Source organism: Mauremys reevesii, linkage group 2, assembly GCF_016161935.1.
Source record: "Mauremys reevesii isolate NIE-2019 linkage group 2, ASM1616193v1, whole genome shotgun sequence".
NCBI classification, from domain to species: Eukaryota; Metazoa; Chordata; order Testudines; family Geoemydidae; genus Mauremys; species Mauremys reevesii.
Window position 1 is genome coordinate 56,588,783 of NC_052624.1, and position 12,392 is coordinate 56,601,174.

Here is a 12,392-nt window from a genome sequence, read left to right on the forward strand (position 1 = left end):
GATGTTGCCAGTGTAAGTTCTCAGTGTAGACCAGCCCTTAGTTGTCAATTTGTAGCCGATATTAAACACTTGGGAAGTGCCCACACTTGCCTATGGAAAATGTTAAGCACCTTGAGTTAAATGGCAATCAATTAACTTGAGGTAAAAAAGTTTTTTTTCAAACTAGCCCCTACTTCAGAATAACCAGACCGAAACTCCTCATTAGCATTATAGACTGATAATGTGTTACTTTTCCTGATAATTTTCCTTTTACCTCTGTTTTTGGCACTGGTGCAACTGCTGCTGGAATACTGTGTCTTGTTCTGGTGCCCACAAATCAAGAAGGATGTTGATAAATTGGAGAGAGCTCAGAGAAAAGCAACAAGAATTATTCAAGAATTATTAAACATGCCTTACAGTGTTAGACTGAACTCCTTGAATCCATCTTAACAAAGAGCATGTTAAGGGCTGACTTTAAGTACCTACTTAAAGGGGAACAATATTTAATAATGGGCTCTTCCAATCTAGCAGAGTAAGGTATAACACAATCTAATGGCTGGAAGTTGAAGCTAGTCAAAAACAGACCAAAATAAGGCATAATTTTTAATGGTGATTGTAATTTACCACTGGAACAATTTAGTAAGGGTCATGGTGGATTCTCAATCACTGACAATTTTTAAATCAAGGTTGGTTGTTTTTCTAAAAGAGCTGCTGTAGGGATTATTTTGGAGAAGTTCTAGGGCGTCTGGCCTTAGAATCTGTGATAGATCCAGAAGCTTATTGTGACAATATATTATCTCATCCAAACATTTTCTCTTACTTATTACTTGGGACAAATTTCAAACACATATTTTTTAAAAAAAATTGTTCCCATTCCCTTTTTTTGATAAATATTTCCTGAAATGGTGTGCACAAGGGTCCAAACCTATTTGGTATCTCAGTTCTCCCATCCTGTCCAGTATTAAAGGATACACTGACAGTATTATGGCTATCACTTCCCACTGGACCCTTCTAAATCTCATCTGGTACTGGGACATAGACACTAAAACTATTGCTGCGCTTCATCTCGCCTACACTCTCGCCACACTGCCGCCTTCTTTCCATCAAATTTCTCTGAAAATAAGTCTTGTCTCACCTAAGTAACTGACTGTTTTCAGAACTGATTTAGCTGTATCCACTGCTGACCCCTGTCTATGCTAGTGAAGTTTATAGTACTAATCCAGCACTGGTGGAGTCCCACCAATAGTAGCTGTAATATAGAAAGGACTCGGGGCGGGGTGGGGAGCGGGGGTTTAACACTGCATCTTGTAAGGGCTTGATTCTATTTCAATTGAAGTAAATGGCAAATTTTCACTGACTTCTATGCTGCAGGATCTGAGCCTGAATGTATTGCACCAGTGGTGAATTATGGCTCTGAAATTTGTTAATGTAGAGAAGGCCATGTTGTTAGCAATGGGTAAATTTCCTGGTGTTGACCAGGCATTGGAGTGATGGCCCAAGCACATGTTCTTGCAAAGAGATTTATGTGTGTCTGGGTTTGCACAGTAATCTGTGTGCAAGTGCTGTCTGAATGGAACCTGAAGCTAGAGCTGTGTTTTCTGGAGCTCTGGCAGTGGTGCTGTTGCTGTTTCAGTTTTGTTGCTAGTTTTACTGTTTCTCCATCTTTGTTTAACAGGAGCAAGGTGCATATTGTACATAAAAATAAGCAAGGCAGCAATTATCTTGAATCTAAAGTACACTTATTTCTTTCCCACCAAAGAACTAAACCAGTCCCAACGTCCAAACCCTTTCTGACTATTGGGGAAAGGGGGCTATTGGATAACAGAAAACATGGATGTCAGACAACAAGTCAATCTTTTGTGAAGTTCAAGAAATATAAATGAATAAAACAATGGAGTTAATTAAAATTCAGTTGGTTATTAAACACTAAATTAAAATGACAGTGAAAGAACAGCCTTAGGTGTGTGACTATGCATTTTAAAGCGTTACATTTAATGTTTATGCAAAAGTAAGTCTTTTTATAGTTTAAAAAGTGATTAGCACCTTGCCAGTACAGCTCTCAAGATTTTTTTTTTTTTTGGTAACACTGCATAAGATTTTAAGGTTTTGTTTTAAAATTTGACCTACTTAACAAAAAAGTTCTGCTTAACACCAGCATAATATATTCCCTCTGTTTTGCAAGTACCTTTGGGTAATGTAGAGAAAAGTAATCTCATCTAGGAGTGTAAATGGACCTTATCACATTTAAAGATATAGTTTATTCACTCCTTCTGCCTAATTTAGCCCTCAAATACAGATCTGCCTTTAATGATACTACATTTTAATAATACTACATTCTATCAACTGGGGGCACCTTATCAGCAAACTTTGTCTGGCTGATGAAAAAAGGCCTTCCCTTGAAGTCAGATGGCATGACTTAGTAAATCTTAATCAGTCTCTTTTTGTTACAAAGACAAGTTTTCACTTACTTTTTTAGGAGGTCATAACACGCTGTAGTTAGCTGAGTATCAATGTGTAGGGCCTAGGGTTGCCAACTTTCTCATCGCAGAAAACCAAACACCCTTCCCTGAGACCCCACCCTTGCCCTGCCCCTTCTCCGAGGCCCTGCCCCTGCTCACTCCATCCCCCCTCCCTTCGTTGCTCACTCTCCCCCACCCTTGCTCACTCGCTCATTTTCACCAGGATGGGACAGGGGGTTGGAGTGTAGGAGGGGGTGACAGCTTTGGCTGGGGATGTGGGCTCTGGGGTGGGGCCAGAAATGAGGGGTTCAGTGTGTGGGAGGGAGCTCTGGGCTGGGGTAGAGGGTTGAAGGGTGGGAGGGGTGAGGGCTCTGGCTGGGGTTGTTGGCTCTGGGGTGGGGCCAGGGATGAGGGGTTTGGGGTGCAGGAGGGGCTCAGGGCTGGGGCCAGGAGTTGGGGTGCAGACTCCGGGAGGGAATTTGGGTGCAGGAGGGAGGTCAGGGCTGGGGCAGAGGGTTGGGGCATGGGAGGAGGTGCAGAGTGCAGGCTCTGGGCAGCACTTACCTCGGGCAGCTCCCTGGAAGAGGCCAGTACGTCCCTGCGGCTCCTAGGCAGAGGTGTGCCCAGGCGTCTTTGCGCACTGCCCCTGCCCACAGGCGCCATCCCTGCAGCTCCCATTGGCCATTGTTCATGGCCAATGGGAGCTGTGGAGCCAGCACTCGGGACAGTGATAGCGTACAGGGCTTCCTGGCTTCCCCTGAGCCTAGGAGCCAGAGGGAGGACATACCATGGAGCCTGCCTTAGCCCCACTGGGCAGCCAACCGGACTTTTAGTGGCACGGTCAGCAGTGCTGACCGGAGCTGCCAGGGTTCCTTTTCAATCAGGCGTTCCAGTAGTAGTATATTATTAGTACTGGCAACCCTAGTAGGGCCCTAGAAGACCAAAAGTAGTACCTCTGCAAATGGATAGGATAACTGACACGGAGGCAAAGTCTGCCTGCCACAAAAGGTAAAATCAAAACCACACAGCTTCACATCAGTGGGCTGCAGAGGTGCTTGGGAAAGGAGAGCTCATAAGCGAACACCAATGAGCATAAAAATCAATTTTTTAAATTTAAATTGGATTTTTTTTAATTTAAATTAATTTATTGATTTAAATAAAGTACATGTTTATTTTTAAAAATCTGTTTTAAATTACTTTTGACAACCCATTTTAAGGCCTAAATCATTTAAATTAAATACAAAAAATAATATTAAGCAGTACAAATTTTCTTCCAAGTTTTTAAAGAAAGTGAGACCACTGAACTAGTGGAAGTCACTGACTAAGAACCTGGAAATAGAGTTTGCTGATGTGCTAAACCAGCTTTTGACAGCAGTATCCTCTTCTGCAGAGCTCTTCTTCAGCTCTGGAAAACATACTGTGTGTGACAGCTGAATACGTCAAGCAGATTGTTTAACAACCTTGCCCCAGCTGCCTCCCCCTCCCACTTTTATCCCCCCCCCCCCCCGCTTTGACTGGAGGAGTGTTAACAGGCCACTTCACCTTGAATGGTCTCTTGAAATATGTGTTAAATACTTAGGCTAAACAATCTGTTCCATCCTGTATTTAGCCTTGACAATATGAGTCCTGGTCAATGCTACAAAGTTAGATCGACACAAGGCAGCTTACGTCAACTTAATTCTAAGGCTGTCTACACTGTGCACCTTACAACCATGCGGCACAGCCACACCATTGTAAGGTAGGCAGAGTAGCCACTCTTTGTTTCCAGGAGAGAGCTCTCTTGACGACAAAATAAAATCACCCCCAATGAGGGGCTGTCCACACTGGTGCTTTTCGTCATTAAAACCTTTGTCGTTCAGGGGGTGGGTTTTTTCATGCCTCTGAGTGACAAAATTTTAATGACAAAAGTGCAGTGTAGACATAGCCGAAGTGTCTACATTAAAATTTCACTCCAATATAATTTGCCCACTACACTGACTTAACTCCACCTCCATGAGAGGTGTAGAGTCAGTGTCAATGTAGTTAGGTCGATGCAGTGTCTGTATAGACACTGTGTTGCTTACATTGACTGTTGCTGTCTTTCAGAAGTAATCCCATGATGTCTGACACTGACAGTTCAATTGGTGCAAGTGCTCCTGGGGAGGATGTGCATTGCACAAGAAGCATAGGCTATTTCTGGGGGAATTCTGCATCACAAAATTAAAAATTCTGTGCACAATATTTTAAAATTCTGCAAAATTCTGTGTACTTTATTTGTCAAAATAACACAATATAATCACACAAGTTTCAATTAATTTGGTAATTTATTTCAGAATACCTATCAGCAAGTACATCTGCAACAACACAGACTAAAAAAGATTCCCCCAGGGATAGAGAGTTAAAGAAACCCCTGTGACAATCCAGTTCCTGTTTCCCAGTTACGCTTTTGTTGGATGCCTCAGTCTGGGTATGTCATGTGTCAGCTGGGCATGTTTTGGAGAAAACTCTGCCCCTCTGGTATCAGACACCTCCACTCCATACTCCCCAGAGATCAGCTGTGCCCCCCCCAGCCCAGACACCCACATCCCCAACCCCCACAGGGGCCAGCCACAGGGTGCACTCCATCCCAGACACATGCACCTCCATCACCCCAAAAAGCCCAGCTGTGGGGCACCCGCCAGCCCAGACACCCACATTCTCTGCCCCCCTAAAACCCAGGGATCCAGAGAAAGAAACAGCCTGATGCTGGGTCCAAGGCTTGCACGGCATTGCCTCCTTCCTTCAGGATGTGCCAGGAACTGCAGCTGCTGGGAACTCTCCCCGTCTCCTCAACAGTGTCCTGTATTTCAAGATGGAGAGCCGGGCTCTGGTGGGTCCAGCAGCTCCTAGTGGCAGCCAGCAGCTCTGCAGCACCAATTCTGTGGAGAAATATGAAATTCATCACAGAACATTAATTCTGTGCAAATTCTGCATTGCACTGTGGCATGCAATTCCCTCAGGAGTACAAAGTATAGACACACACAAGCAATGTAATTACTGCTGCGGCTGTATGCTGATGTAAGTTATGTTGACTTAATTTTCTAGTGTAGATATGCCCTAAGTACACCTTTACCCCAATATAACACGACCCGATATAACACAAATTCGGATATAACACGGTAAAGCAGTGCTCCAGGGGGGCAGGGCTGCGCACTCCAGCAGATCAAAGCAAGTTCGATATAACGTGGTTTCACCTATAACATGGTAAGATTTTTGGCTCCCGAGGACAGGGTTATATCGGGATAGAGGGGTATGTTTTCCAGACCTGAAGAAGAGCTCTGTATAAGCTTGAAAGCTTGTCTCTCTTACCAACAATAGTTGGTCTGATAAAAGAAATTGCCTCATCCATGTTGTCTCTCTCTAATTCTGTTTCCAAACTTTCAACTGTGAAGAGCCTGAGGACCTTTTTAAAATTTCTTCCATATCAAATCAGCCAAGGAAGAATTGTATTGGTTATTACATTATGGTAGACCTACCAACCACCAATATGATTCAAATAAATCTGTATTAGCCTTGGTAGATTCTAGGCTATAGTGTACACTTACAATGCTACAGTGGCACAGCTGCAGCTGTGCTGAAGTAGTGTTGTAAGCATAGAGACTTGTGACGGGAGGGGTTCTCCTGCTGCTATATGTAATTCACCTCCTCAAGAGATGGTAGCTAGGTCGAAGAAGGAATTATTCCGTCAACCTACTGCTGTCAACAATGGGGGTTAGGTTAGTTTAACTATGTCTCTCGGGTGTGGATATTTCAAACCCATGAGAGATGTTGCTATGCAGATGTCAGGGTATGTCTACACTACGGGATTATTCCGATTTTACAGAAACCGGTTTTGTAAAACAGATTGTATAAAGTCGAGTGCACTTGGCCACACTAAGCACATTAATTCGGCGGTGTGCGTCCATGTACCGAGGCTCGCGTCGATTTCCGGAGCGTTGCACTGTGGGTAGCTATCCCGTAGCTATCCCATAGTTCCCACAGTCTCCCCCGCCCATTGGAATTCTGGGTTGAGATCCCAAAGCATGATGGGGCAAAAACAGTGTCGCAGGTGATTCTGGGTAAATGTCGTCACTCAATCCTTCCTCCGTGAAAGCAACGGCAGACAATCATTTCGCGCCCTTGTCCCCTGGATTGCCCTGGCAGACTCCAAAGCATGGCAACCATGGAGCCTGTTTTGCCTTTTGTCACTGTCACCGTATGTGTACTGGATGCTGCTGACAGACACGGTACTGCACTGCTACACAGCAGCATTCATTTGCCTTTGCAAGATAGCAGAGACAGTTACCATCCCTATTGCACCGTCTGCCATTGTAAATTGGCGATGACGGTTATCAATCCTTTTGTACCATCTGCTGCTGTCATGGGTGCTCCCAGCTGGACTCGCTGAGGTCGGCCAGGGGCGCATGGACAAAAATGGGAATGATTCCCTGGGTCATTCCCTTCTTTATGTTTTGTCTAAAAATAGAGTTGGTCCTGCCTAGAACATGGGGCAAGTCTACTACAGAACCAGAGAGCACAGCCGCTCTGGGTCAGAGCACCAGAGATCCCGCAGAAATGATGAGCTGCATGCCATTCTAGGAGTGCCCCTGCAACAATCCCACCCGTTGCTTCCCTCCTCCCCTAACCCCCTGGGCTACCGTGGCAGTGTCCCCCCATTTGTGTGATGAAGTAATAAAGAATGCATGAATTTGAAACACTGAGTTTTTAGTGAGATAAAATGAGGGGGAGGCAGCTTCCAGCTGCTATGATAGTCCAGGCAGGACATTAAAGGGGGGGCGGGGAGAGGAGCGCAGCCTCCCGCTGCTATGATAGTCCAGGGGGAGTACAGAATCTTCTTTAGACATGAAAAGGGGGGCGGCTGATGGAGTTCAGCCTCCAGCTGCTACGATGAGGACGGTTACCAAGCCTTTTGTACCGTCTGCCGGGAATGACCGGGAGTCATTCCCATTTTTACCCAAGCGCCCCCAGCCGACCTCACCGAGGCCAGCCAGGAGCACTCACAGGCTGATGATGACGATGGCTTCCAGTCATTTTGCACCATCTGCCACCGGGAAGGGGATGCTGGTGTTCAGTGCTGCAGTACCCCGTCCACCAGCAGCATGCAGTAGACATAGGGTAACATTGAAAAAAGGCGAGAAACGTTTTTTTTCCCTTTTCTTTCGGGGGTGGGGGGAGAAGGGTGTAAATTGACAACATACACCCTGAAACACCTGGGAAAATGTTTTTGACCCTTCAGGCATTGGGAGCTCAGCCAAGAATGAAAATGCTTTTCGGAGACTGCGGGGACTGTGGGATAGCTGGAGTCCTCAGTACCCCCTCCCTCCTTTCATGAGCGTCCATTTGATTCTTTGGCTTTCCCTTACGCTTGTCACGCAGCACTGTGCTGAGTCCCTGCTTTGGCCTCTGTCTATCATAACCTGGAGATTTTTTCAAATGCTTTGTCATTTCGTCTTCTGTAACAGAGCTCTGATAGAACAGATTTGTCTCCCCATACAGCGATCAGATCCAGTATCTCCCGTACGGTCCATGCTGGAGCTCTTTTTGGATTTGGGACTGCATCGCCACCCGTGCTGATCAGAGCTCCACGCTGGGCAAAGAGGAAATTAAATTCAAAAGTTCGCGGGGCTTTTCCTGTCTACCTGGCCAGTGCATCCGAGTTCAGATTGCTTTCCAGAGTGCTCACAATGGTGCACTGTGGGATACTGCCCGGAGGCCAATACCGTCGAATTGTGGCCACACTAACCCTAATCCGACATGGCAATACCGATTTCAGTGCTACTCCCCTCGTCGGGGAGAAGTACAGAAATCGGTTTAAAGAGCCCTTTATATCGATATAAAGGGCTTCGTTGTGTGGACGGGTGCAGGGTTAATTCGGTTTAACGCTGCTAAATTTGGTTTACATGCGTAGTGTAGACCAGGCTCACTCTTTAATGTAAACCAGTCCTGTGACTCCACTCCTGGGTTGGAATGTGTAAGGAGGTACTTGTTCTGGCTCTGCATATTTGCTGCCAAGAGAGATACCCATTGAAACCAAAAGCAACATCCCAGGCTTCTTGACCTTAGATGCTTATGGAGCAGCAAAAGGCAAACTGTAATTTCCATTAAGAGGCACATAAACCTCATAGCTTAGTTTAGCTTTTTTGACTGTATGAATAAAAATATCAGTCTTGTTTGTAGTGGCAGCATTTTTTATAGTGAATGGTTATCATACTTGACATCAAGTCTAAAGTTTTAATGCCTGATTGATTAAAACAAGAAGGCAAAATTTATGAAGAAAAGGCCAACACTGCCCTCTTAGGACAATAGTGTCAATTTAATAATTAGGCCCAATTAAAGAAATATGCCTGTTGTTTTCAACGTCAATTTAAATACTGGTATTTCCTCACTACAGTAAAAGACAAAAATGACGTCAACACTACAGCATATGTCAGCATAACTTATGTTGTTCAGGGGTGTGAATAAACCACCCACTGAGCGATATAAGTTACACCGAGATAAGCAGCAGTGTGGACAGCGCTATGTTTGCAGGAAAGCTTCTCCCATCGACGTAGCTACTGCCTCTCTCAGAGGTGGTTTATTAACTCCTGTTGGCATAGAGCAGTGGTGTGCAACCTGAGGTCCATCAGGGTAAGCTGATTGCGGGCCACAAGACATTTTGCTGACATTGGCCATCCGCAGGCATGACCTCCCAAAGCTCCCAGTGGCTGTGGCTCGTGGTTCCCGGCCACCTTCCCGTTTCGCGCTGCTTCCTGCAGCTCCCATTGTCCGGGAACGGCAAACTGCAGCCACTGGGAGCTGCAGGGGGCTGTGCCTGCAGACGGTCAACATCATCAAAATGTCTCATGGCCCGCAATCAGATTACCCTGATGGGCCACATCTGGCCCACGGGCCGCAGTTTGCCCACTACTGGCGTAGAGTGGCTTCACCAGATGTACTGCAGCAGTACAACTGCATCAATGCAGCTGCTTGGGTTGCCAACCCTCCAGGACTGGCCTGGGGTCTCCAGGGATTAAAGATTAATCTTTAATTAAAGATTATGTCATGTGATTCAATCTCCAGGAATATGTCCAACCAAAATTGGCAATCTTATCAGCTGCACCACTGCAGCGCTCTGTGTATAGACAACCTCTATGTTTCCTCGTAGGTGTTTTCTGAAATAATTTTTATGACAAGAAATACAATTTTGACAAGGATATCACTTCTAATTTGTAGTAAGTAATTCAAATAAACACTAAGAACAATCTCTTCAATGTATTATTTTCCAGTGTGGTATATGGTCAAAATAATAATTTTCTCTCTTGAGCTGAAAGTCACAAGATTGAATTTTGTAGTTTTATTTTGTGCAGCCATTGTTTGCATAGCCACTATTTTGCATAATAGCTATTGTTATGGACTTACATGAGAGGCTGCTACATTTAAAATGCCTTCAGGGGAATGTAATGTCAACTGTTCATTCAGGTAGAGAAAGTTGACTGTAATCAAAATTGCGTTTCATGTTCCTGTACTTAGTGTTTTTCTTACTTTGCACTAAAATGGATTTAGATGGAAAATGTTTGGGATGCATTACAGAAGCCTCTTATGAGAAGCATCTTACGTATCCAGAACGGTTTGGACGCCTGCAGAGGGGTCTTTCTACAGTATCCCCCACAATGTATTGGAATAGACACTGGGGCTATGGTAAGTAATGTAAATACTTGCTTACAATTACCCATACATTTTAACACAGGGCACAAGTGTTTGACAAATATATTTCTCCTCTTTGCATTGGATTTTCTCCTCTGAGACTAAGATATGGTATTCCAAGATCATTCATCCATACTGTAAAACAATTTCATGCTTGGTAATGAGAATGAATGAAGCAAGTTTAAAAAAATTAGTCCAGTGTTGATGGTTTTTAATTTTCTGTTGCTTGTTTTTACTATATTTTAAAATAGTAATATAGCTGTCACTACTAACATTTTATTGTCCCAAGCTAATTGCTTAGAATGAGATGGGGATCTTATAAATTAATCTTTTTTGCTCACAAATACCACAGAGAATAACAAAGGGTGCTTCTAGATTGGGCAGAAGTAAATGTGCAGATATGAGTGAGCTTTCCAAATATGATCGGCTAATTTTGGATATGTAGGAAAATTTATTCTGGACAACAGATTTGTTGTGTTTCACTTGAGGAAATAAGTTGTCATTACATAAGCATGGTGAGGCTATATCAAAGTTGGAAGCTACACAATTCTCCAGCAACAACTGCAAAGTGTGAGATTGCTGTTCTAGCATATTCCTGCAGTATTATCAAATTACACCTTAACTCTTGTCAAGACAAACTCTTCTAAAATGCAGTTAGTTCAGAGGAAATACTTGACTTAATTTTTTATAGGACTTTCCCATTCTTATTGTGGGAAATTATTCAGGAGTGCAACTGAAAATGAGATTTTTTTTTTTTTTTTTGGCTGACCAGTAGCACAGTCCAGTTAAATTAGGGTCCCATCCTGCCAGGTGCTAAGCACCGTCACCTATCATTCTGCTCAGTGGGAGTTTTGGCAGAGCCAGGAATGTAGGATCAGGCCTACAATGGACACGTATGAGAGGGTTTGTATTTACATGGCACATTTTCATATTTACTTGGACTGCAAGATAATACATCAAATTTCAAACTGAGAACAATAGACATGAGTAAAGATTTTGTATGGTATATGTTGGGAATAATTTACTGTTTCTGCGTTGTTATAATATTTCATTTTTGATTACCTATTTTTGGGTATTTTTGTGTTTTTTATTTTATTTTATTTTATGATTGAATTTTGAATTTTTAACAAACTTGTTGTATTATAAATTACCTGAAAATATTTTCTCAATCCATTCACGAGCAAATATATTGCTCAGTAACTTGATTTGTAGGAAATGGAGAGAGAACAATTGCTTGGAGTGCACCTCAGTAATTCCTAATTCTTACCAATAAAATTCACGTATGCTCTTAAATAGCTGGAATCACCCAAGGGCCACCAATTTATAGATTTTTTTCATTTACCCATGCAGTTGTTTTTGTTATTGAGCATCATCCATTGAAAATTTTGTGTGTAATTGTTGGTACAAAATTATCCATGTTGTGCATACCTTTTTTTCAATGTGGGTCCACAATGTCAATAATAACGTCAGTGATTCTCCCCAGCTTGCTAAGGGCTCAACAAAAACAGAGTTCCTCAACTTACCCTGGGCCACAGCTCCCAGGGTTTTTCCCTCCTTTAGTTCTCAGGTTAAAACAAGGAGAAGAACATAAAAATGAGAGTTACAGAGTGGCATTGTGTGTGTGTGTGTGTGTGTGTGTGTGTGTGTGTACACCCACAATACTCATTATATAATATAAGAAAGTGAAAGTAGTGCACGTGGCTTTTTTTAGCTTGATAAAAGGTTAGTCACAGAATATGGTAGTAGCTCCATCATAGCATATTGTAGGTATTCTGAAAACATACGCATTTTCAAAATAGATCAGGCCCACGTTTTCTTGTGCTCAGTGCTCACAATTGGGAATAGAATTTCAAAACAGCTAAAAGAGCCAGCAGCTCCCATTGTGACATTTAGAGCTAGATTTTCAAAAAAACAGAGCGCTCAACATGCTGACGACGTTTGAAAATCTGGCCAGTTATGTAAGTGCCTAAGTAATTTAAGTTTCTTTGAAAATCTAGCCTCACTTCTGTATATGTTTCTTTTCCAAATATACAGCTTTAAGCAGCTTTTCTGAGAGCTTAAAAAATTTAACCTGTTGGCATAAAATACTGCTTTTCAATCCAGACAGTTATAAAAACACATACAAATCTGGCTATCTGAAAATAGCATGAGAGAGACGTCTAGAAGAAAAACAGCATTTGTCTAACTCTCTATATACCTAAGCAAGGAAGTAGTAAAAATTTAGCTCTATTCAGAAGGTCATGCAAAAGATAG

The 12,392-nt window shown here is 43.1% G+C and overlaps 1 protein-coding gene across 2 annotated transcripts in view; it reads left to right on the forward strand.

The window, feature by feature from the left end:
* Nucleotides 1–12,392, forward strand: part of HDAC9 (histone deacetylase 9) — a 666,736-nt gene that overhangs the window by 117,375 nt on the left and 536,969 nt on the right. For both annotated transcript variants that reach the window (XM_039523937.1, XM_039523938.1), the window contains one exon: nucleotides 9,999–10,133. In XM_039523937.1, coding sequence (XP_039379871.1) covers nucleotides 9,999–10,133 — 135 coding nt within the window. The remainder of the gene's footprint in view (nucleotides 1–9,998; nucleotides 10,134–12,392) is intronic.